Below are 26,394 nucleotides of genomic sequence, written 5' to 3'. Positions count from 1 at the left end.
AATAGAGCATGGGGATGGCCATTATATTCTTACATCATAATGTTCTAAGCCCTTATTCACTTTCACATTTTATTAAAAAAAAATTAGATTTACAGTTACACTTACAGATGTGTGCAGAACAACTTGACATGCTGCATCTTAAATGTATCTAATTCCCAGCTTCCAGATGACGTACACCACCTCTATGTGGCCCCTCACCCCTAACCCGTAAAACAAAGGGGAGGGGGCTATAATGGTAACCTGGTTGACACCAAAGATGTCTATTTATAATACCGCACACTCCTCCCTCCTCCTCCCTCCTCCTCCTCCTCCTACCTCCCTCCTCCTCCGCCTCCTCCTCCTACTACATTACGTCATTGGGACCGGTGCATTCGCAGTGAATTTGGGGGATGCAGCTCTGCGTGAAGCGAAGCATGCACTTGCAGGAAACACTGGACAGCCTTTTGTCTTCAAATGATCTAGTTTGGTTTAATATGTAAATAAAAGCGACACAAGAAAAAACAAACACAGCCGGTCAATAGGCGGGACTTCCTTCCGGGTGTTTATCTCTGCGTGCAGCGCAAGGCCAGCCAGTGCAGGATCAGATAACAAGGTAAGCTTGTTGACAGCACAATCTTTGCCGTTATGAATTTGTGCATTTATTTGTCTTGATGCGCTCATGTGAAGTGATTCTGCTGTGTGTGGTTGTCTTATTGTTGCATTCAGAACTGCGTGTTGTAGCTGTTAGCTCTGCAGCAGTAATGCTACAACACGGGGCTTATTATCTCGTCTTCAATGTTGTGTTGTGGCTGTCATTAATACATTGTAGTTAAGTCTCCCTGAAAGATGCATTGCAGTTTATTTCCTCAGTCTTCCAAATGTCCAATGACATCATTGCTCACCTGACCTGTAATGTTTTCAGTAATGCCTTTATTTTTGGTGTTGCTGTTGTTTACGAGATTATATATATATATATATATATATATATATATATATATATATATATATATATATATATATTGTATGTATGTATGTATGTATATATATATATATATATATATATATATATATATATATATATCTTGTATGTATGTATGTCTATCTCTCTCTCTCTCTCTCTCTCTTGTGTGTGTATGTCTATGTCTATCTCTTCTCTCTCTCTCTTGTGTGTGTCTGTCTCTGTCTCTCTCTCTCTCTCTCATCTTGTGTGTGTCTGTCTCTGTCTCTCTCTCTCTCTCTCTCTCTCTCTCTCTCTTGTGTGTGTGTGTGTGTATATGTATATGTATATATATATATGTATATATATATATAATAGGAATATTGACTTGGTATTAAATATCATGATCGAGCTTTCAAGATGTATTACACCATTACACCTCACCTTTGTAATAATGGCCAACAATCACTAATTTGTGTAACATTCAGGGATCAATCTACTTTGTTAAATTTCCTCACATACACGAGCTGATCACGAGCTCTTGGGAAATATAATGTCAGGCCTATATAAAATATAAAAAAATCGGTGTAACAAGTAAGAATTACTCAGAATTCTTACTTTAAGGGCTGACATTTTATTTTCCTTATTCATTCATCTGTTAGTGTTGTGAGAAACTAATACATGATATGCACCCATTACATGTTCCCAGTGCCAAAGGTGACATCTTTAAATTGGTTGTTTTGTCCAACCAACAGTTCAAGTTCCAAAAGGTATTCAATATATACAATGTAATACAATCTGAAAAAAAACTGATTAATTTCATATTTGAGAGTCTGGAACCAGCCATTTCCTGCTTAAATACATTGGCTAAAATGACCAATTGATTATAAATTACATTAGTTGTCAAATCCTTTTGTTGAACAACTAATCGATTATTTTTCTTGAACGTTAATCTGCAATAATTATCACATTATTGATTCAGAGGCCGCAAATGTCATGTTAGTTTTTAATCAATATTTCCAAGGTCTCCGTTTTGCACAGGTTGTGTATGTTGATGAAGTACACTAAATGGTCTAAAGTTTGTGGACAACTGACCAAAGGAGGTTGACCCCTGAACGTTACACCCATTGATTGTTGAACATCTAATTTCAGAACTATGGCCATTATTAAGGAAGTGCAGTCGGTCGGCCATTGATGCTTGAAGGCCTGCCACGCAGAACAGAGGCTTCCCCAAACTGTCACCACAAACTTTAAAGTACAGCTTAATGAATAGTCAAAGAATCAAACTAGAAGGGCACTTTGAGAGCACAGACCTCTGTTATAAGTGCAAAAATAATGAGCTTATCCGCCACGTGATTCGTATCTGCTCCAAATTTAATTCCTTTTCAAATTTCATGAAAATCGGCATGTAGTTCTGTAGTCCTGATAAACAAACCCAACCGAAAACATAACCCCTTCGGCCGAGGTAATAAGAGTTTCTTTTGTCATACATGATAGTAAATATCTTTGGGTTTTAGTTTTTTTTTGTCAGATAAAAACAAGACATTTGAAGACATCACATTCTACTATCAAGAAAATAATTAGTAGATTCATTGAAAGAATGAAGATGAAAGAAGTTAGTTGCAGCCGATGTTGGAAGCACTCTGTTAAGTATCATTGTATGCTTGCGTTGTCTAATTGTGTATGCTGTAGCTTTATGATTTCCCTTAACTGGAGCTAAAGGGGCTGAGGCCAAACCACCAAAACAGCTCCAAATCACAATTATTCAGGAGTATGTGAGCAGGTGTGTCCATGTACTTATTTTTATTCAGATAAGAGGGGATAATTGCTCAGGCTCACCGAGTTCTTCCTTTGTATGTTTGTAGGTGGTCTCGTCACACACCACACTATGCTGAGCTGCTTGCTGCGAAGAGGCTGCAGTCCTCAGCTCTGCCTGTGGGCCCTGCTGCTGCTTCCTCTGGTCTCCCTCCATCGCTTGAACCAACATGGGCGCAGGAGCCACAGTGAGAGTGAGCGGCCCAAACTGCTGCTCCTGTCCTTCGACGGCTTCCGCTGGGATTACATCAACCGTGTACCAACCGACAATTTCCACAATCTCATTGATAATGGCGTGATGGTGGAACACGTGGAGAATGTGTACATCACCAAAACCTTCCCCAACCACTACAGCTTGGTGACGGGGCTGTATGCTGAGACGCATGGCATCGTGGCCAACGAGATGTACGACCCCGTTCTGAACCGCTCGTTCTCCATGGAGACAGACAGTATTTATGAGTCGCGGTGGTGGGAGGCGGCGGTGCCTCTCTGGGTGACCATCCAGAAAGCTGGAGGGCGAAGCGGCGCGGCGATGTGGCCGGGGTCTGATGTCAAGATCCACGGCATGTTTCCCAATCAGTACCTCCCGTACAACGCCTCAATGTCCTTTGAAACCAGAGTGGAGCGGATTATCGACTGGTTCTCTGCACCCAAAGAGGCAGCAGTGGATTTTGGAGTTCTGTACTGGGAGGAGCCGGATGAGAGTGGGCACAACCTGGGACCTCAGAGTTCTCTCATGGACGTAGTCATCGCCGGGATTGACGAGAAGCTCGGCTTCCTCATAAACGAGCTAAAGAAGGCGGGCCTGTATGAGAAAGTGAACCTGATAGTAACCAGTGACCACGGCATGGCACAGCTTTCCCCTGATAAGATCATAGAACTGGATGAGTATGTGAGCAGAGACCTGTACACCTGGGTGGACAAGAGTCCTGTGGTGGGAATACTGCCCAAAGAAGGTAATCCTTAAAAACAGCATTCAACATGGTCAAGAACCTCGATTAAAGGAATAGTTTGACATTTTTGTTAGATGAGAAGATAGATACCAGCCTCATGTCTACGAAAAAAACAAAACAAAAAGAAGTAGTGTAGCATTCAGTTAAACGAGGATAAACAGCTAGCCTGGGTCTGTCCAAAGGTAACAAAACACTGTATCCTCATACAACAGTTCATACGATATCTTATGAAAAGTTATTTTTTTGTGCATATTCCTAGGAATATCCAGCAAAACCAGCAATCAGCATAAGCCCCTGCAGTGCAGAGGTAGTTTAAACAACAATAGTGGTTGGTTAGGGTTGGGAAAAGATCATCGTTTGGGTTAAAATATGTACAGAAGGAGTCAAAAAACAAATAGCCTAAGTCAATATCGACCTCTGGTTTGACATGGGACACAAACAGTCATCAGTTTTTGGATCCACCCCGACCACCTCTACAAGCAGACTTTGTCGCTCTTTATACTATGACGCCTGTCCTAGCTCACGACTACATACATACGAATTGTAATGCACTCCTTTTTTTAGGAATAACTACAAACAGTGTATGAAAACAACCTGAATAAAATCATCCTATCAGAGACTAAAGTCATTTAGTGACTAAAGCTCACTAATAACATGCTATACACACATTTCTCTTACATTGCCATCTGTCTTGCAGGGAAGCTTGACGAGGTGTACAGCAAGCTGGTGGATGCCAACCCGAACATGGTGGTGTACAAGAAGGAAAACATTCCCGAGCACTTCCACTATCAACACAACGTCCGGATCATGCCCATCCTCATAGAGTCCAAGGAGGGCTGGACCGTGATGCAGAACAGGACCGGGCCCTTCATGCGTACGTAGTCAAACCTCATAAAGCTGTGTCGGAAGGGACACTATTCTGGTTTGTGGCTGTACACATGAAACGGGGTTTATGCAGTTGTTTCAAAAAGCTGGTTCCGTCTGCTCTAATAATAACTTCACAGGAGCGTTAAACCAAAGTAACACCAGCTGTAATTAACATATAAAGCCAGATTTGTATTCCCTGAGAAACAGCAGGAAAGTGTGTGTGTGGGTTTGGAAGTTTGTTATTCTCTGCCTCCAAGTGAAGTTATTTTTCTTCAATCGATATCAAGCAGGTATTTTTTTCAAACAGCCTTCTTAAGATTAGAGATCTCAAACTGTGTATCTGAGTTTTTCATTGCAGCTGAAAAGTACACCAGCTACATTTCCTCCTCTCCTATTGAAGGCGAGTTAATCAGTAAAATAACCTGCTGGAGTCTGTGGCTGGAAGGAAAACCTGCTGACTCTGTCCTCAGTGACAACGAGGTGCGAGACTACTTAGCCAAATATGTGTAGTATGATACTATGCTGCATATTAAAAGCTGTATAGCTATTTCATTTATGAAAGATCAATAGGCCTGCATGATAAAACCCAAACATAGCTGTTCCTGTCTAGCAGTGGCAACTTCTGCTCCTCAGTGCAGTACAAGGAAGGCACTTAGATATATTAGTGTAGACCCAGTGTGCATGACTGCATCAATACTCACTTATTAATGGTTATTATTGGTGGATGTGAACTGGACCTGAACTTCTTGTTGGTTGAAGATTAAAGGTACGGTCACATTACAGTTCTGCCCTGTGTATATACACTTTATCAGACGTTTGCTTCAATTGAGGACGGTACGACAGATGAATTCAAGCCTGCGTTTCCTGTGTTGATGCAATCTCACATCCGTTGTATTTACTGTATACAAGGTGTCGCATCATGTGCATCTTTGAGGTCTAACGAACATGTTGATTGCATTTCCTTCCTCATAAAACATTTTCAAAGCCAATTTTTTGGAATATTTAAAACTCTGCATTGTTTGCATCCACGTTTACTTGCTAGCCGTCTTCTTCCCTGCATGTGTTGGCGTATTGCTATTCTTCTTTGCCCACCGTCGATTAGTTGAATAGTGTGAAGCTATTGGCAAGAATGCGTATCGCGACGCCCCCGTGCAGTGCATCCTTATGTGTCTGATACACTGTACCTGATTGGATGGTAGTTGAACCCACTGATGCTACCATCATAGGTAACATTAATAAACCATATTGATTTCACTCATAAACACACTAAATGAATCATGTCCGTTTTTCAGGAATGTGATCGCACTGATACATTTAAGGAGCAGTAATAAGCCGCTCTAAGCTTTCATCAAAGGCCTGTGTGCTTGTGTTTTGATTTAATTTTCTATTTGGCTTGACCGTGATTTGATTCAGGAGTAACCAGTCAGCTGGGGCAAACAGTGATGCTAGTAAATCATCTGAGAGGGCAGCAGTGCCAGATTCCATAAATCTCTCTCTGCCTCCGATTCGTGTGATGGAATAATCAACATCAAAGCATTGTGCGTCTTTATGCAAATATATTTTTTGTCTTTTCTCTCCAGTTGGAAACCATGGCTATGACAACACGTTACGTAGCATGCAGCCTGTGTTCGTGGCCCGTGGGCCGGCCTTTCGCCAGAATTACATCAAGACCTCCATGCGCTCTGTTGACCTTTACCCTCTCATGTGCCACATCCTGTCCATCCCCCCTCTACCAAACAACGGCTCCCTCTTAAACGTTCAGGACCTGCTGTCGGAGGAGCCAACGCCATCTACGCCCACCGTCCCTCCCAGGGTCAACGAGTACTCCTACGCCCCAGTCGTGGGATCTTTCCTCGGTGTGATGATGGTGCTGGGCTTTCTGTTTTTCTACATCAGACAAGTGACGCTCAAACAGCTGCCTTCACTAAAACACAGAAGCAGGGAGATGTCGCAGCCCTTACTGCAAGATGACTTGCACCTGTAGCGGGAGAAACAGAAATGATGGCGGGCGTAAAAGAAGAGGAGGTATATCTCCCCAAGGTAGTCCACGCTCCAGAAGCATCCCCTAACGCCTCCCTTATACGACTAAATGCCATTGTGCTGCTCTTTTTATTAGTCGTAGATCAAGGGAATATAATGTAATCATGTAGAGAGGTACATCTCACTTGCTTGAGTGTAAGGGAACTGTCTGGGATTTGCTTCTGGTGCAGGCTTAATCAAGATAATAAACCTTTACATGAGCTTTCTAGTGGCTTTGCTTTGATTGTGAATTTTACCTTCTATCATCTTGTCATTTTCATTGTCATTTAATAAGTAAAGATTCAAAGCTAAGAGTGGAATTTTAGTCTGTGATTCTGTATGAACCTTTGTTGGCCGAAACCGTGACTTGGATAACATTTAAGGTGTCAGTGTGCTTGAAACCAACTTGTTTGTCTGAAGGTAAAAGTGGTTATAGCTGAGCAGCCACAGTTGAACGCTTGTCCCTCATCATAGAGAGGGGCAAGAAGAATAACTGAACACACTTTCAGACAATCGTTCCTCGAGGCCATAGTGTTGCACTTATTTGCACATAGGAAAACAGAAGTAAAGTAGAAGGGCATTGGGAGAGCACAGTTTCCCGCCAAGGCTACTTCTATAAGTGAAAGCTAATGCTCGTATCAGACCCGTGATTGGAAGTCGCTCCAAAATGTAATTGGTTCTTTCTCAACCAATTTGGGACTTTTCTAACTAATATTCATGACAATTGGGCCAGTAGTTTTTCCCATAATCCTGCTGACAAAGACAAACAAACATAATTGGACGATTACCCAGAGTCCCCAATTTCGAACATCGGTAAAGTGTGGATGGAGGGGGTTTCCGAGAGCACTTTGTTTGTAGCAATCTGAAATATTTACTCTCTGACAGTGGTACGGACGACGATACATTTGGCTTATTCTACATTTTCAAATCCTTACAAAACAGATATGTCATATGGTAAAGAAGGAACTAGGCCTTGTGAGATTTTTGCCACCAATTGTTCTACTTGTGGTTTAAGCACTGAATGAGATGTTACTTTGAAATATAAATGCTTAGATTATTCAGAGAAGTATTCAAAGCTCAACTAGTTTCAGGAGATTGGCTGGGATCGGTGTTATTTTTTTTTAATGTTACTTGGAAACAGATGTTTCACTAAAGGCTACTGCTCAAATGTGTAAGTCATCCCATGAGCCGATCACTTCACAACCATGCTCATTTATAGTCCGTTACCTTTTGCCTTTTAACTTAACGGTGAACATCTCACCAAGGTGTGCAATCGTTTGTGTCAGTCTGGGTTGTTTTTTTTGTAGAGTTTGTGTTTGGAGGGCATTTTTGTGTATACTGTACACTGTACAGGACCATGTACTACCCTCCTGTTCATGTAATAACCATGGCCATTTGTTGGTGAAATGTGAAGTGCAATTGCTATTGGTCTGTATTTCTTCATAGGGATTTTTAAGGGTTTTGTTGTTGCCTGGTTGAGAAGACTATTTGGGCATGACTTGCAAGAGCTGTTCCCCTGATTTGCACTATACAGGATAGAAATGAAAGAGAACTAAGGGGTAGTGTTGGATGCTTTGTAGGTCATGTATAATTTACACTTCTTGTTCGTAGTTGCTATTTCAAATGCTAAAAAGTAAAGGTGCCTCTTGCCAAAAAGCTTTTTAATTAGCATAATCCTAGTCAAATAAATAATTCAAATATTTTTTCAGCATCGTTTAGGAAACAATTGGTTCAATTGTCACCTTTTGCTTTTAGATGCATTGACTAATAACTGTGCCCAAAAAGACAGACATCACTGTGATATATACTTTTTACAAAATTTTAATTCTTAAATTGAAAGCATTTATATGGGAATTCTTAATTTTCTGATAATTGTCTTGTTTTATGAAGAAGTGTTGTCTGATAATTCCCCCCCTCGACTTGTTGACGGAGAAATTCAATATCCAGAATATAATTAAGTAATTCATTTGAAATTGTTAGATGAGAATACATATTCGATCAGGTTCCTCAGTTGATTATTAACTTGAAATATGGATATTTAATGATTTACGAATAAACCATCTTTGCCATGTTGATGCAATTGAAGAATCATCTGAAATAAAAAAAAAGGAGTCATGTTGAAGCTGAGCAATTTGTGTGTGTGTGCGTGTGTGTGCGTGTGGTGTGGGTGTGGGTGTGTGTGGGGGTGTGGGTGTGGCCAGGGCCTTTACACATTTCCTTAGTCCAGACCATTAACTCTTCACTTTCTTCACTCGGATGACAACAACAAAGAGGCCACACATTTCAAGAGATCCCATTCAGCTGACAAAATCCTTGTAGAATAGAAAAAGATATTTGGCCTAAATAAGGATTACACATTGGGGGGACTGTACAGAATTGGGAGGATAATTTGCATTATAGCCAGTTTCTTTGGACTCTCTCATTGAGAAAGAAACCCCTGCAAGACTCCCCTCCAATATTTAAAAAAGATATTAAAAAAAAAAAAAATTCACTATTAATAATTAAAACAAGGCAAAGCAGAAATAATTGTTGTTAGATACTCGCCAACTTCTTTGACAATAATAATGGTGAATATTATTATTAGAATAATAATAATGCTAAATGTAACTGGCAATTGATTCTTAAATGAAGAGTTTCTAATTAACTGTTCAACTTTCCGTTATTAATTGCACAGAATAAAAAAACATGTAAATGCTCCCTTCAGCAAATCAAATACTCCCGAATAATTTTCATACAGTCCCGTAGAAATATTTCTTTGCATTTTATTAAAAATGAAAGTTGCAACAGATAATAATAATAATAATAATAAACAATCTCTTGTTTTAAGTGAACTGGTCCTGAAAAAGATGTAGTCAATTACAAAGTAAGAGACTTCTGTTAGCTTAAAGTAAGCCAAGTTAACACAATTTAATATTATAAAGTACTACAATTATAAATGCACTCAAACTTGGAGTAGGTCAACAAGAGTAAAATAAATAAATAAATAAAATTCAAATGCTAAAATTAAGATTTGAGTGTCTCTTGTTTTCTGCATTCAAGAGGTATTGCATTTAAACGGATGTTTCATTAATATGTCATTGAAGGCACACAGGCCTCAGCTTTTGCATAAATCACTTGTTAACTTGCGGGATCAAAGGTCTCTTATCGCTGGAATTTGCCCAGAAGTCAGTCAGTCAGAGGCAGGCGGACTGTACACCACCACGTTAACCACTTCAGCACTCCTCACGTTAGACTCAGGGTCTGCCAACAAGCAACAAAAAAAAAAACATAACTCAGCAAACATGGACAACATATATGACACAGTAGCTGAGGCTAGTGTGCATGAAGAGCGCCGCGATGGATCCGACAGCCCCGACCGAGAGCCCAAATATGAGAGCTCAGGTGAGGCGAAGGAGCCGCTGTACAGCGAGGTGCAGGTCCACGTGTCCACCAAGGGAGAGGAGCGCAGCTCGCCGGACTACATGGCCATCAGAGACGAGGACAAACACAGCAGCTCGTCCTCTTCATCCAGCGACGATGAAGAGGCTAAAACTGAGGAAGTGGCAGAGGTGTGTGTAAAGCCAGAGCCAGAGGTGGAAGTCGAGGTGAAGGAAGTTAACGGCGGATCCAGGCGCTCATCGGCCTCCTCAGCATCCTCCGCTTCCCCCGGAGACCCGTGCGACGACCCGCCGATCCAGCACGAGCTCCAGGAAGAGGAGAACGCAGAGAATGGGATGCTGATGTCGTACACTCTCCCCAGCACTGACACCACGCCAGAGGAGGCTGTCGACTTCAGCCTGAAAACTCTGGAGAATGTCACTCTGCATGACAGCAGCGCTGCGCCGGCGGATCCCAGCCAGCCTGACATCTCTCTGTTCGTCAAGGTAAGAAACGTTTACAGGCCTGCAGAGGACCAAACAGTGTCTGCAGGGTTCACCCAGGGCGGGCATAGGTTTGCTTCACCGTTCAGCATGAAGCATCACACAAAGCAGCTGCACTAACGTTGTTTTTTCACTTTCATTAGTGATGTCCTCAGCAATCCCATTTGCCAAAGGGCTCCTTGAAGGCAGCTTGCGTTATGTATTGTTCACTGTGCTGGAAACTTTCCTTTTTTTATATCCTCTAGCACGTCTTTGGTGCTAGGGTTGGTTATTCACAGTAGTGGAAGAAGTACCCTTTTAAGAAGTACTTAAGTGAAAGTAGCAATACCACAGTGTTGAAATATTATATTACCAGTAAAAGTCCTAAGTAAAAGTGCAAAAGGTATTCACATCAAAATATATATTATACAGAATGGCCTATTTCAGAATGATTCATATTATTGTAGTTATTGATGCATTGCAGCTGGTAAAGGTGGAGCTGGGTGGAGCTCATTTAATAACTTTATATGCTGCTAGGGTATCTTGTGAATTTACACCCTGGGGATCAATAAAGTCTTATCGTAACCTTTATTAATGAGTCATAAATGAGTTGATTATATTTGGTATCATTAATCTTAATTACTTATTTAAAAAAAAAAAGCATTTTGGCAGCAGAACATTGATTATTGTAGTGGAATATCTGGCATATATATCTGAGATTAGTGCATACTGCATAATGAGACACCATCCAAAAGTGTATAATCAACCATTTGTTTGTTGGCTGAGTCCGAGTCATAAACATGACTGATCACCACATTAGCATCTGAGGTCATAATATGATAAAACATCTGAAGCAGTGAGCAATATGCTTTAGGCATTTTACCATCAAGGTACTAATCGGAATAGGTTTAATAATGCTATGTACATTTACTTAGTCAAAAAATGTAACTTTGTGGATTTCATTTGCAGGTAATATAAGCTTACTACTATAGCTTTAAATAAGTTAATACTTTTTATTACAGAGCATACACATGGTTAACTGTTGAAGCCTATCTGTAGAGGTTGAACAAACAATTTCAGAAATTCAGTTATTACAAGCAAATACTATAACAATAGTTTGAGTATTAAACAGAAGCATATTCAGAAATATTTGACAAAGTATTGATTTCTTTAAGAAATGTCAGAGGCAGTGATCTCCTTGTGTCAGAAGCTTCGTCAGGGACTTGAATCTGTAGGCAGCCTGAAGTAATGATTAACTTGTTTACTGTACGGCCATAGAAACCAGGGGTGAACTCCGTGCCTGAGTAAATCCCACGGTGTGTGTTTTGCTGCTCTGTGAGGTGTACTATCAGCACATGCAGGGGTCACTTTGCTGATTGAGCGACAGAGATTGAGTCTGTGGGCTGAGCTCAAGGAGCTCTATCAGAGCTCAAAGGCCTTGTAATAAAGGAACAACAGTGTTTTGTTAAATCTTCAAATTTGTTTTGTAACAGCAAAGGCCATTCACTTATGTTCTTGATTAGAAACAACATTTTTGGGATTAGACATATGCTCTCTTGATGTCATTATATCCCAATTATGATAAACTTCGAGCATATTTCGCCATAAAACTGACAACATATTTGGCCCCTTCGCTGCATACCACCCATCCCCCGATTTCCCAACTGTTTAATCTTCAACAAAACGCCATAAACCAAACTGAGCTGCGCTATAAAAACGGGGAGGGGAGTCAGGAGATTGTCTGAAAACCTACGTGGCTCCTTCCCCGCAGTCAGTGATGAAACAGGTCACTGCAGAATAGGCCATCACTACAATCACACAATGTGTTTTTATATCTTTTTTTTTTATTCTCATACTTTATGATATAATTAAGTAGTCACTGGCACTGGTTTGGACGGCCACATAAAAACATGTTTGTATAGTTTGTTGTCACTGCTTGTTCATCAAGACAATACTTATATTGACTATTAAGACTTTCGAGTTGTCACATTTGGCAAGTGTGTGTCGACACAGGTAGAGTTCAAACACTCCCCTCCACCTTGGCTCCGGAAAGATACAAAATGTCCGTTACTGTTTGATGTTCGGGTGAATGATTAGCCCCAACAAGTCAGTGATTTGAGCTTCCTTTTGTCTCAAGAGAACACAAAAACCAAGGCAGTTTCTTCTTAACCCTTAATGGTTTTATGATCTTCAAGACAACCTTTTTAATTTTTTTTATAGACATTCTTTAGAAATAAGTTTATTTACAGCGTTAGATGAGAAGATTGATACTATTACACAGATACAGCTAGCTAACTTAGCACAAGTAGAGGGGGCTTCCAAGCTAAGCTAAGCAGCTGCTGGTGGTAGCTTCATATTTACTGTACAGATAAGTGAGTTGTTGACATGATGTAAGTTAAGAGTAATAAGTTTGTTATCAGTAAAACAAAAGAGTCATATTGTTAAATGTATCTTCTCAATAAATGTATATACATTTCAGAAATATGAACTCCAAGGGTTTTACAAGAGGTTATGTGCCAGACTTTGGACAGAGCCTGTCTAGCTGTTTTAACTGGCTGCTGGCTGTAGCTGGGCCTTTACCGAACACACAGTGCATTCAGAAAGTATTCAGACCTCTTTCCTTTTTATTATGTTGTAGCTTAATGCTAAAATAAAATAAAAAATTTCCCCCCTCATCAATTTATACGCATTACCCAATAATGACAAAGTGAGAATAAAAGAAAACTGAATTATCACATTGACACAATATTCAGCCTCTTAATGCCGTACTCAGTATTGGTACAGGTATGACGCGACAACTTCTGCATACCTGGATTTGTGGATGTCAGGTTAGATGAGGACATCGGTGGGTCTCTCCAGATACGTTTTTTTTGCCGTCTCTAAAGATGTTTTTGTTGCCGTCCCCTGATCTGTGTCGAAACATAATCCTGTCTCTGCACCTCATGTCTCTGCACTCATGTCTCTGCACCTCATGTCTCTGCACTTCATGTCTCTGCACCTCATGTCTCTGCACCTCATGTCTCTGCACTCATGTCTCTGCACCTCATGTCTCTGCACCTCATGTCTCTGCACCTCATGTCTCTGCACTTCATGTCTCTGCACCTCATGTCTCTGCACTTCATGTCTCTGCACCTCATGTCTCTGCACTCATGTCTCTGCACCTCATGTCTCTGCACCTCATGTCTCTGCACTCATGTCTCTGCACCTCATGTCTCTGCACTTCATGTCTCTGCACCTCATGTCTCTGCACCTCATGTCTCTGCACTCATGTCTCTGCACCTCATGTCTCTGCACCTCATGTCTCTGCACCTCATGTCTCTGCACCTCATGTCTCTGCACCTCATGTCTCTGCACTTCATGTCTCTGCACCTCATGTCTCTGCACTCATGTCTCTGCACCTCATGTCTCTGCACCTCATGTCTCTTCACCTCATGTCTCTGCACTCATGTCTCTGCACCTCATGTCTCTGCACCTCATGTCTCTGCACCTCATGTCTCTGCACTCATGTCTCTGCACCTCATGTCTCTGCACCTCATGTCTCTGCACCTCATGTCTCTGCACTCATGTCTCTGCACCTCATGTCTCTGCACCTCATGTCTCTGCACCTCATGTCTCTGCACTCATGTCTCTGCACCTCATGTCTCTGCACCTCATGTCTCTGCACCTCATGTCTCTGCACCTCATGTCTCTGCACCTCATGTCTCTGCACTCATGTCTCTGCACCTCATGTCTCTGCACTCATGTCTCTGCACCTCATGTCTCTGCACCTCATGTCTCTGCACCTCATGTCTCTGCACTCATGTCTCTGCACCTCATGTCTCTGCACCTCATGTCTCTGCACTCATGTCTCTGCACCTCATGTCTCTCCTCATGGCTTGGTTCTCGCTCTGATATGCACGATCATCTGTGAGACTTTATGTAGCAGGCGTGTGCCTTTGCAAATCATATCCAATCAACTGAATTTACCTCAGATGAACTCAATCAAACATCTCAAAGATGATTGAGAGGAATAGGAAGCACCTGTGCTGAATTACAAGTGTCATAGCAAAGGGTCTGAATTCCTATGTAAATGTGATATCTTTTCTTTTCAATAAATTTGCAATAAAATCAAAATTCTGTTTTGGGGTATTGAGTGTAGATTGATGAAGGAAACAATGAATTTAAAAGATTTTAGCATAAGGCTGCAACATAATAAAATGTGAAAAAAAGGTAAGGGGTCTGAATACTTTCTGAATGCACTTTGTAGGAGATATTCTTTTAATAATCACAAAGTCAGCTGAATTGTGTCCTAACTAGTCAGTAAAAGATGCAAACAAGTATGAAGTGACCACCTTTAAAATGCAAGGAAATGCAGTTGCACCCATTTGGAATGAAGTTTTCTATCGATGCCAGATTTGGTAGTTGAAAGACTTTTAAATGAGATCCAACTCTGAAAAGACTTTATGCTCAGCTCATTATCATGTATTGTTTTCATCATGTGGGTGCTGTGAAAATTGAAACTGTAACTTTGAGTACGGCATATACAAAAGAACCTATAGTAACACATTTAGAAAGTACTCAACAGTTCCCCTCAAACACTGATAATGAGCTCCTTATTCCACAGCGGCCCAGTAATTGGCTTCTGCTGCATGTTGGTATGTCAGCCAGGAGAGGGGGCTGCTCTATAAATAGAGACTTGAATTAGCTTGAGTTTCTCTCGTTTCATTCTTATATCTGACTTTCAAACTCACGTGATAAGATATTTTATTTTGGGGTAAATCTCAAACACTTTGCCTGTTCGAATGAAGCAAATAGTGAGCGCCACTCAATTTTCTTCAGTGTGTGCGGATGAAGATTTTAGCAGTCAGACCTGCTTTTATTTTTGTTGCCCTACATTATGCCCTTTCTGTAAATAAACGTCAATTCTTGCCTTAACACCAAATCCAAGCATCAATAATTCAGAGGAATCGTCTCCTGCTGGTGATCAAATATAACCTGCCTCATTCTGCCAGTCAAACATGTGAACACGCATTAAATATTAATGCTGCTGCTCACACACTCAAAAACCGATGAGAAGTGACACACATATCATTTTTGTTGCATGTTATATTTGATTATTTGGGATTACTCGCGATGATATGTTTGATTATTGTTGATGTGGCTGGAAAAGTCAACCTGATCTGACCCCAAGAAGCAATTGACTGTTAAGAAAGTGAGGTGAACAGTTGAAGAGAGACGAGACAGATAAGAGAGGAGGGGATCGTAGTGCTGTGTGTTAGTTAGAGGGGAGTTTGGTTGCACTGGAGGGAAGAGAGGGATGGGGCTCCACCCCCTGGTTATAGACTCACACCTGTTTTCCACTCTTGTGTCAGTGAGAGCTAGCTCTGCTCCCCATCTGTGTCTAAATCAGAACGCAGGGCTCTACCTGCCATCTGGACAAGACACCAACAAGGGGGAAGACGGCCTATACAGGACCTAAAGGTGGTGGAGAGCTTGAATCAGGGACTAGAAACCAAAAACATCTTCTTAAAGTGGGAAGAGGATACCTGGGTCTTTTTTTTACCATCTTTTTCTGAAGGATGTAGACCTCCAAGGAAAAAGCAAAGGATTGTAGTTTAACAAAAAGAAAAGAAAAAAGAAGGATCAAGGTGACAGCCAGAAGCAGGCACCATGTCCACTAACAGTCCAGACAGAGACCCTGAAATCGAGCTTTTTGTAAAGGTAAGACAGAGACAGAACTATGCTTACAATATTTTCTGTCAAGTGAAAGTGAAGTTTTGATGGAAGGTAGAGACAGTATATGAGCAGGATTTTCAGCGTTGCACCACTGTGTGTTGTGGAAAGCTTGTGTAACTCAATAGTAGAGGTAGAGTTACAGCGGCACGGCACACTGGTGACCCAGGATTGTTGTGACAGTGATACGGAAGCTACATGTTGACGATGGGAAGCTCACATCGGGGCACTGCTGCGGTACCATTACTGCACATTAAAAGGCAGGCAGACTTTCTTTTAAAGGAAGGACTGCATTAGCTACTTCTCTTCACTCACAATCCATTAAATACGCCACTCTGCTCTTTTATTTTCAAGTACCCCTGACATTATTTCTGATCAATAGATGCCCCAGATTATCTCCTGAAATAGTAACATGACATGATAGTTAGAAGTGCTTCAGTAAATACAGCAGGGTTGTTTTGCTCTCCACAACTAGGTGCACTTGAGGCCCTGTGGGTAATGTTAGAGATAGATGAATATACCTGAGGCAGGTGGGAAAAGGCTCATCGGTGATGTGCTGCCTGGACGCACAGAACCAATTAGGTTGGTGTGGAGGCTGCTTTCAGCCAATTCACCTCCCAGGAAACCGGCTTGGTAACTGAAAGTTCACTGACACAGGTCAGCTTGCATCGCCCCCTAAACCTTGACATTCACATTCACGATGTTTCTCTGTTGTTCCACTACATGAAACTCTTATATCTAGATGGCAAAATGCTGAGGCTAGATTATTGTGTTTTTGTCTTGCATTTAGTTAGCAGTTTTAATGCATCACTCTTTAAATAAATGTTACTCACTGTTGGCTTCATGTGAGGTGTATTAAAGGGATAGTTTGGAGCTTTTGAAGTCTGATTGTATGAAGTATTTATTCATTGTATTACATACAGTAGATGGCGGTCGGCACGACCCCAGTTTGGAAAGAAAGTCTTGAGTTACTGTACAGAAGCTAAGCAAGCTGCTCTGGCCGAGTGGCAGCAGCAACACGTATATTACCATCTAAAAGAAGCCACTTCAAAAATCTATATCAGATTAAGTGTAACCGTTTTACCTTGCCATCCGACAGCCCTCTCTGACAGGGAACTGAAGCCGCTCTCTACGCTGTCTTCCACCAAACTCCTTTGACAAAAACAGTACTTTTGTATTATTGTGTGACTTTGGGGAATCAGAACAAAACAGAGTCAGACAAAAACACGAATAAATTAACTGATCGAGGCATTACCCTTTTTGTCAATGGAGTCTGGTGGCTTTGGTGAGAGCATAGATAACGGCTTCAGTTCCCTGTCAGAAAGAGCTGTCTGATGAAAAGGTTTAGTGGTGAAAATATTCTAAATATAGCGAACACTTAAACTGATATTGGCTTTTTTTAGGTGGATCTTTTTTTTCGGTGACTAAAATAAGTTTTGCCGTGACAGCAGTACATTCATTTGCTTCCACGCCGTAACTCCTACCTCCACCCTCCCCAAACTGGGGTAAGACACGACTATGAATTAGTACCTAATAAAATTCCACTTCAATCTACCCCTTTAAGTGCAGAGCTGGACTGATGCATATACCTTGCATATGGACCTTCTGCCTCCTGTAACTTTTCCTTTTGAATGTTTTTCTTCTCTAGTGGCATGCTGCAGCATTCTACAGATATTTTTCAAAGTATGGTACTTATGGGGAAAATTCTACAATTAAGTTCAATTTAATGAAAAAAGTGTTTTAGTAGCTTTCATAAAGCACTTTAGAAAAGAATGATTTACACAATTGTTACACTGAGCTTGGATATCTGATCTTTCTATTTCTATTTTTCTAAATATTGCAGTATTAATTAATTACATACACAAGAAACAGAGTAATTGCTTTGTTTACACTGGCCTAGTTGTGCTACGTTGTCATTCATTCTTATTAAAATGTGTGGGAAGAGAACCCAAGAACACCAAAATCCAGTTATAGTTAAGTATACATGTATACTGTATGTATGCACTGCATCATATAAGGTAACATTGCCTCCTGTGGACCCCCCTCTATGCACTCACACTCCTTGCGCCCACAGGCCCAGTTGTGTGTGATATCTTTTGTCCTCCGTTTTCTAGATGTTGATTGGCTATTATCAGCGGCTGTGTATTGTGTTACCGCCGTGCCGCTGAGCCTAGTCCTAACAATGCACGGACAGAAGCATCGCATGCACTCAGGCTGCATGACAGCACTGGGCATCAATGGCTGGCGCACATACAGTTGGCTCAGCTACTTTTAGACTGACAGCTCTGTGTTCTGGTCTTTGCTAGGAGCGGTGTACTGTCGGCCACATGAACTGAATGATGTAGGATCTTTTATTTGTGAAGTGACTGCTGGTCACCCAAATAAAGCATTTAATGTTATTTGGGATATTTACCATTACTAAAGCCCTGAGAGGCAAGTGAGAATTTTTTTTTTCTAAGTCTGATCCAAATTGTTTTCTTTGTGTTTAGGACTTAACAATAAGTGGAAAAAAAGTATTGCCAGGATAATCTTTCAAAATTCCTTAAAATAAATGTAATCTGTCAAACAGGTAGAGAAACAAAGGATCTATTTAGAACATGGGGTAGAGATGCACTTCAGCCTCTTGTAGACAAAATGAATACAACAGCAACAAACCTAAACCTTTTTATTTCACCAGGCAAAACATTTTGTACACACCTGTATCACAGATGAAAAATTATCTTATCCTGGCAAAACTTTTTTGTCACCTTTTCATGAGTAAATAAACACAGTTTAGATCAGACTTAGAAATGTGTTTCCAGAGCTTCCATAAACCACCTCAAAGACAGTAATAACGCAATTTTACATAATTAAATCCATCTACTGCTTTCTTAAATGCTTTAGAGTTTCAATTCCAAATCGTTAATGTAATGGAGGAAACTGTCTCCAGTGTCAACTTGAGGTCAGTGCACTCTTTTTGCTGTGTGTGTTGGACCTCTGTGACTGCAGGCCTGCAGGTCTGACCCTGCACTCTGCGCCCCGTCGGCCGGTGAACCATGTGACGGATGCACTATATATAATTCAGCTGGGCCAGTGGGTCAGGTGTCACTGCTGATGCTCTGATGTGCATCTATACATGCCGACACACGATCTCACCTCATGTACACGAGTATACGATGGAGGGGACGTGATTATATCAGTATTGTCGCTGTAGGGAGAAAAATGTGCGACTCCTATTCGGTTATTTTTATGCTTTATTTATATCATCATAAAACTATTCGAACAGATGCAACAATTTAGTTTGTCTTTTTGGTGTTTGGTAGAATGCTTTAACCTGACAGCAAGAGTATACTGCTTTTGTTATATGCCCACATTTATGTAGTTGGCTTTTAGTACACGTAGAATTATAAAGATACCCAGAGTGTACTTTTGCTTTGACTCTGTCCTTATCATACATTTGTATCAGGGATTTAAGGGTGACGTATTTATGTGTGTTCGCGTATTGTTTACATTTATACAGCCTATGACGCTTCTCTGAACGACCTTTCAAGTCAAATAAAAGTCAAAGATAACAGTCAGCTAAATCCAATATGTATTTAATTGTTAGTAATAAGGTTTGTTCTCAGAGAGACAACCTTGTGACCAAAGATTTTCCCATCAGCAGAAAGCTGCAAGTAGGGGGAATTATTTTTATTATCTATTAATTTGCAGATTATTTTCTCGATTAATTGTTCGGTCAGTAAACCATCAAAGAACAGTGAAAAATGTCCATCACGATTTACTTGAGCCCAGCGTGATGTCATCAACAACAGCCTAAACTCCAAAGAGTAACCATTTACTACAATGTCAAGGAAAAGCAGAAACTTCTCACATTTGAGAGCCTGGAACCAGTAAATGATCACCTGATCACCTGATCACCTGATCACCTGATCGTTGCAGATCTAATGATGTCTAAACGTGACTTAAAGGGTTAGTTCAGATTGTTTAAAGTGGGGTATTATGAGGTTGTTATCCATCGTCAGTATATTACCTATAGCAGATGGGAGAAAGAGACAGGCAGCAGCAGTGTGTGATTTAGCCTCAACAAAAAATCTATATAAGTTTAAGTGTTCGCTATATTTAGAATATTTTCACTACTTTACCTTGGCGTCAGTCAGACCTTTCTGACAGGGAACTGAAGCAGTTTTCTATGCTTTATTCAAAACCACCAGACTCCATTGACAAAAACAGTAATTTTACCTTGCAGAAAGTAACACAAACAAACTAACCGATAGAGGCAGCGGCAGACCAGCAACTCCTGTGTTCTGCAAGGTGAAAAGACTGTTTTTGCATTCAGTTCCCCGTCAGAAAGGGCTGTCTGAGGTAGAGGTAAAGTAGTGCAAATATTGTAAATATAGTGTACACGTAAACTCATATAGATTTTTTTAGGTGGCTAAAATGCTACTGCTTAGCTTCTTCTTTCTTAGCTTCTGTACCATCACTCCAAACTAAAGGCGTGTCATCTACTGTAAGTACCTGATGGGACCCCACTTAAATACAATCAGAACTCTCTCTTTAACTACTGTAGTGCATCCACTGTGTGTGAATGTTTGCCTGTGTACACTATATTTCATCGCCTTTCTGTTGACTTTTTGTGTGCAGGCAGGCAACGATGGAGAAAGCATTGGCAACTGTCCCTTCTCTCAGCGCCTCTTCATGATCCTCTGGCTCAAAGGAGTCGTGTTCAACGTCACAACCGTTGACCTCAAAAGGTTAGGATACTTAGAATGCAAGCTCCAGCGCACAAACACACTTATGCACTTCCTCATGACATACTGCTATCTCCATGTCCTCTGCAGAAAGCCAGCAGATCTGCACAACCTGGCTCCAGGGACACACCCTCCTTTCCTGACATTCAACGGAGAAGTCAAGACCGATATCAACAAGATCGAGGAGTTTCTGGAGGAAACGCTCTGTCCTCCAAAGTAATTCATCTGGAAGGTTTTACAACACGTAGTTTACAGTATCGCTGACTGCACACATGCTGCTTTTGGCTAGATTTATTTCACTTCAGCGACACTGCTGAAAGGGCAGGAAACATTTTAGTCCAATAAAAGTGAATATGTGCTGTATTTGATGAAGGCTGATGTTAACTTATAACTGTTTGTTGTTTATGGATGTTGTAAATCTTTTGTGAATGAGTATCTATGTGTCTCAGGCACACACCCAACATGTGCTTAATTGAGCAACAGCTTTTGCGTAATTTTAGAAAAATCAAGACAGGTTTATTGTATTTTGTTATTGTCATTCCCAAGAAGAAATAAGAGCCAGTGTGTGAGCAGTTGCATAGAAAAACGTCAGATCAACTAAATCTTTCTTTTATTGCCTGTAAAGTTTTTTGCATTATAAATGGACCTTAGTGTGGGAGAGCTTTAAGGGGCGGGCGGCCAACTCGGTGTGAGTGTGTAACATGTTTTCAGTCCGAGCTGAGCTCCAGTCCAGGTGTTAATGCTATCCAGATGTTTTGGTCCGCCTGCGTTTCTGACTGCGTCTCCCGCCTCTGTCCCCCCCCCGTCTGCTCAGGTATCCCAAACTGGCAGCCAGGCAGAGAGAGTCCAACACAGCTGGAAATGACATCTTCGCCAAGTTCTCAGCCTTCATCAAGAACACCAAACCAGAGGCCAACGCCGGTGGGCTGCTCATTTTGTGCCATTTACACTGACAGACACACACTCGCAACAGAAAGAGAACATGACAGCTGTTACTATATTCCTCCACTAGGTAGTAGCAGAGTCCAGTGTTTGAGGCTTGTTTTGACTCATATTTTGCTGTGCTGCCATCTAGTGAGGTTATCACCACACACTTTTACCTTGCAACATCATTGTACTTATGCTTATGTGTGTTTCTGCGTGTTTAGTTCTAGAGAAAGGTTTGATGAAGGCCCTGAAGAAGCTGGATGACTACCTGAACAGCACCTTGCCAGATGAGATCGACGCAGACAGCATGGAGGAAGAGAAGGGCTCCAACAGAGACTTCCTCGACGGAAACGAGCTCACTCTCGCAGACTGCAACCTGCTGCCGAAACTGCACATAGTTAAGGTATAGAGAGGAAATATGTATTTATGTTAATTAGTTTATTGGATTAATATGATCTTTGATGTCAAGTACTCATGTTTGAGGCTATTTTCAGGTAACATTGTTTGTCAATTGTTTAAAATTGTTAATTTAATAGTTATCATTCAATGTATATCATTCAAATTTTAAAATGATATAATTGAAGATATTTATTGTATACATATAGATAAGGTTTGGGTCAGTCCCTCTGAATTTAATTGAAATTCTTTCTTTAGATATTCAGGGGGAAAAACTATCATTTAAATACTCCGAAGTACTGAGTCCACTGACAATAGATGTGTTGGTGTTGGTCCAAGTTTTTTGTCCAAGCTGAAATATCTCAACAACTATTGGATGGATTGCCATGAAATTAGTTACAGACTGATTTGTACAGGGGACTGGTGATCCCCTGACTTTACCTCTAGCGCCACCTGCAGGTCTATAACTACTTTACTGCTCAACTGATGACATTCAGCGTCCGCTGTACTTTGTATCTAACATGCTAAACTAAAATGGTGAAAATGGCAAACACTATACCTTCTAAACATTAGCATTATCACTGTGAACATGTTAGCATGCTGATGTTAGCATACACAGCCATGTCATGGTGCTATTATTATTTTATTCTAGTTTTTATTGGTAGTGGAGTCAGTATGCACAAAAGATTAGTGAATATATAGATATATAAGAATTACTGGTGAATATACAAATGCAATATAAAGATAATTAGTAACTAATACAGACACCATTCTCTTTGTAACACTTAAAAAAAAGAGAAAAGGGAAAAAATAATAAAGAAATATTATAAAAATGAACCGAGTCCACCCCGACTAACCACTCAACCTAGACACCCAGCACAATCGATCCTTACATTGGCAACAAAAGTAGCATTAAACTGTTTGTTAACTTCCAAATACTGAATGAAAGGCTGCCAGATGGCATCAGATCACCTGATCACTTCTAATATATCTAATCCTCTCCACCTCAAGAGTATTGACAAGATAATCAAGCCACATTTAAACAATAGGAATGTCTTCACCCTTACACAATATCAACAAGCATTTCTTCTTCGTCTATGCGCCAATGTGAGCTTGTCTAATGTCACTGAATTATTAAAAAGGATAGTTTGTGGCTCAAGCTCAATTCTTGAATCAATAATTTCTGAAAGACTAAAGAAAATGTTGCACAAATACTTCTGATAGTGTTGTTATACACTTTTTTTTTAATCGTAGCGTCTTCTCACCTCTTTCTGGAAAAGGTCAGTGCTAGTGCTGCCTCACATACACAGCACAGAAAACACTCTTGAAATGAATTTACTCTCACACTTATTAACTGAAGAAGCAGTAGATGAGGCAGACTGAGAGAAAGTTTTAAGACTGCCCAAGGGTGGATTATAAATGACTGACAAAAAGAAATTCTAGTTTGTCTTCAGTTCATGAAGTTACAGCTTTGCTTTCTCTCGCAGGTTGTCGCTAAGAAGTACCGCAACTACGACATCCCCTCAGATATGTCGGGGGTGTGGCGGTATCTGAAGAACGCCTACTCACATGACGAATTCACCAACACCTGCGCTGCTGACTCCGAGATCGAGACCGCCTACAAAGACGTGGCGAGGAGACTGGCCAAGTAACTCGCCAAGCGACCCGAGCTCAGACAAAATAAACTAGTAACACAACACACAAAAAACATCACTTTTCAACATACATGTGACATGTGACCTTTTGAGTCTTCTTCATTGGTATTTTCAGGAACCAGATTTTTTTTTTTGTCTGTCATAGTCAGAGGTTGCTGGGTGGCTGTGAGATGTTATAGGCCCACTGCGTTACAGCTGTACGTGGTGTTGCAGAAGAGAAGTGGAGCGGACGATAAATCAAGCAGAGTTAACTTAATTCACAGGTTTAAACCACGCTCAAATGTTGCTGCCGTAAAACTTCTGACATAACACTTTTCAAACATGATTGTGTCCCGTCTGTATTTATTTCTCATAACACAAAGCTCTCTTTCATACATACTCCAGCGGTCCGCACGGCCAAACATTTTACTAGCTGCTGATGTCAGGGTCGTTCACTTTATTTATTCCTAAACCCACAGAAGTCTAGTCTGACTCCAGTGTTTATTATCAAGCTTTTGGCTCCAGGGGGAGACACCTTGATTCATCTATGATTGATGATTGGCACTATAATCTTATTTGCTGAATATGACTGTTGTGATCTGCAAATTAATTTTGATTGTCATTACTGTCGGTGTTGCTTGTTTGTTTCCTCGAGCTTGTACGCATCTTGAAATTCACTCCTGCTTCTGAAAGATTGATTTGAAAGATTGATTTAAATAATACGTTTATATGCTCAATGATGTTAGTTGCAAAGATTTAGCTGACAAGGGCATTGATAGCTCAGAACAAAGCTTGTTTCTGATTTGTTTGCGTGCATGAATCTGTTTTAAATTGTTATATTTAAGAGCTTCTTTTCAAGATGTGAAAAATACTCAACGATGTGCCTTTATTTGGAAGTATCAAAAATCCACGCCAATGTCACTGATGGACTCAAAAATGTATTGCAGCCAGAGCTGAGACATTTGTTCTGCCTCTAGCTATTAGTGTTCAGTGTAGGTATTGATTTTGTCTTAAGTTTCACATGATATTACGAATGGAGAGAGTATTTATTTAGCAGCCCCAATCAGGCCTGATTAGGGAGAGCCATTAGGGCTGCGATGAAAAGCGTCTTCCAGGCCAGGTCCACAATGGTCAGGAGGAGCCGTGCCCTCCAGCCCTTCATCAAAGAGACATTTCCTCCGCTCTTTGGAGCCTATCAACATCCGCAGGCCAAAGTTCAAGTTCAAAAGTTTCATTGTCCAAGCAGAGAGAGGATGGAAATTTGTCTTGGGGGCTTATCGTCTTTGGCTTCGTGTCAGGCTGCAACTATAGCGAGACTTCCTTGAAGAACCATAAGGCTCTTGTGTGGTTTGGACAAACATATGATATGAAATTGGAGCATGATGACTGAGAGCCTTGCTCATTGCGAAGTTCTACAAATAAAATAATATTTTCACAGATCTGCTTCTGCCTTTTCTTTTCTTTTCCAGCTAGGTGATCAATCAACACTGATACTTCGTAGGGTTGTTATGAAGGGAGGGGTGAGCGGTGTGTGTCAGTGATAGCAAAGGTGCTGCTGGAGCCTGGATCCGCGTCCTGAAAAGGGTTAAGTGTGCCTGAGTGAGTTGATCAAATCCAGTGGTGCAGGTCTTTTTCTCCATCCATAACAGAGAGAGAGAGAGAGAAGGAGAGAGAGAGAGAGAGAGAGAGAGAGAGAGTGATGACCGTTGACAGGCTTAAATAGAGGCTTCCATGCCAGGGATCAAACGCCATCCCTCTCCTCCACTCTCTCATTAAGACGGAAAACCCGAGCGCCGCCATCCGATCTGTCTCCATTTTTCCTCAAAGGAGTCTAACTTGAAAGATCTGCGCCTGTCGGATTTACAATGGTGGGCGAGTGGTGTTTACTGAGACGCGGCCTTGCCAGAAACAACAGTCAAAGAAAATAAATGGAGCCTGCCTAGTGTTTCCACAGGAGTAAGGAAATATGGAGCGAGACTTGTGCCTTGCTGTTTGGTAATTAGTACCTAAACATCCCTGTCCTTGGATCCCATCGCTCACATCCAACATTTCTGCAAGCTGGATAATATACAGTGGAGCATTAACGTCAAACACGTCTGGTCATGGGGCCTGGCACGCCACATTAATCTGTTATTACACTCCCAGTGGATCTACCAGTCGCTGGCCTTGGCTTGGCCACCATAGCACAGGGAGTCCGCATAGGCTGACAGGGACTCACACACAGCACACTTTTATAGCCAGGTTTAGTAAACCTCTTCAGCTCAGGCATAAATTGTCTAAATTGAGCCTCGCTTTGAGACCTGAGCTGATTAAAACAAACTGGCGCGTTTGACGTGTGAGGACCCACCAGAAACAGACCTGTGATCCAATTAAGGGCCGGAGCGCTGTAGTTTAAGAAATACTGCATACATATAGACCTCAGTGCTGCTTTAGCTGCTGCTTACCATATATATTGTACCCAGGAGACTGACACATGTGTTTCAGCCTGAGGTGAAGTTTACTTTTACCTCATACTGTAGAAACCCTATATTATCCATGTGCCTTCAGAGCAGCAGAAGGGGCTTCTTGTTGTGTAATCTCATACGATGT

At 41.1% G+C, this 26,394-nt stretch overlaps 2 protein-coding genes across 3 annotated transcripts; both read left to right on the top strand.

Moving 5' to 3' along the window:
* The first annotated feature begins 343 nt into the window (after positions 1 to 343).
* On the top strand, positions 344 to 8,692 carry enpp5 (ectonucleotide pyrophosphatase/phosphodiesterase 5). Of its 2 annotated transcripts, none has more exons than XM_029425317.1 (4): positions 344 to 592; positions 2,782 to 3,687; positions 4,382 to 4,558; positions 6,132 to 8,692. In XM_029425317.1, the coding sequence occupies exons 2-4, from the start codon at positions 2,805 to 2,807 to the stop codon at positions 6,533 to 6,535; spliced, it is 1,464 nt and encodes a 487-aa protein (XP_029281177.1). In that variant the 5' UTR covers positions 344 to 592; positions 2,782 to 2,804; the 3' UTR covers positions 6,536 to 8,692. The 2 variants fall into 2 exon arrangements, with proteins under 2 accessions (XP_029281177.1, XP_029281178.1); XM_029425318.1 differs by lacking the exon at positions 344 to 592 and adding an exon at positions 2,626 to 2,699.
* A 1,159-nt stretch (positions 8,693 to 9,851) lies between these two features.
* Positions 9,852 to 25,204, top strand: clic5b (chloride intracellular channel 5b). The gene is made up of 6 exons (XM_029425280.1): positions 9,852 to 10,433; positions 20,742 to 20,851; positions 20,939 to 21,064; positions 21,663 to 21,769; positions 21,997 to 22,178; positions 23,659 to 25,204. Exons 1-6 carry the CDS (start codon positions 9,852 to 9,854, stop codon positions 23,821 to 23,823), a joined length of 1,272 nt encoding a protein of 423 aa, XP_029281140.1. The 3' UTR covers positions 23,824 to 25,204.
* The last annotated feature ends 1,190 nt before the right edge of the window (positions 25,205 to 26,394 follow it).

This window comes from Cottoperca gobio, chromosome 24, assembly GCF_900634415.1.
Source record: "Cottoperca gobio chromosome 24, fCotGob3.1, whole genome shotgun sequence".
Taxonomy (NCBI): Eukaryota; Metazoa; Chordata; class Actinopteri; order Perciformes; family Bovichtidae; genus Cottoperca; species Cottoperca gobio.
This window is presented reverse-complemented; position numbering and strand designations above follow the sequence as displayed.

Excerpts from the sequence above, each read along its gene's own strand:
- enpp5 (XM_029425317.1), top strand. The coding sequence starts at position 2,805 with ATGCTGAGCTGCTTGCTGCGAAGAGGCTGCAGTCCTCAGCTCTGCCTG. Across the intron at positions 3,688-4,381 it reads GGGAATACTGCCCAAAGAAG|GGAAGCTTGACGAGGTGTAC; the intron begins GTAATCCTTAAA and ends TCTGTCTTGCAG. Across the intron at positions 4,559-6,131 it reads CAGGACCGGGCCCTTCATGC|TTGGAAACCATGGCTATGAC; the intron begins GTACGTAGTCAA and ends TTTTCTCTCCAG.
- clic5b (XM_029425280.1), top strand. The coding sequence starts at position 9,852 with ATGGACAACATATATGACACAGTAGCTGAGGCTAGTGTGCATGAAGAG. Across the intron at positions 20,852-20,938 it reads ACAACCGTTGACCTCAAAAG|AAAGCCAGCAGATCTGCACA; the intron begins GTTAGGATACTT and ends TGTCCTCTGCAG. Across the intron at positions 21,770-21,996 it reads CAAACCAGAGGCCAACGCCG|TTCTAGAGAAAGGTTTGATG; the intron begins GTGGGCTGCTCA and ends CTGCGTGTTTAG.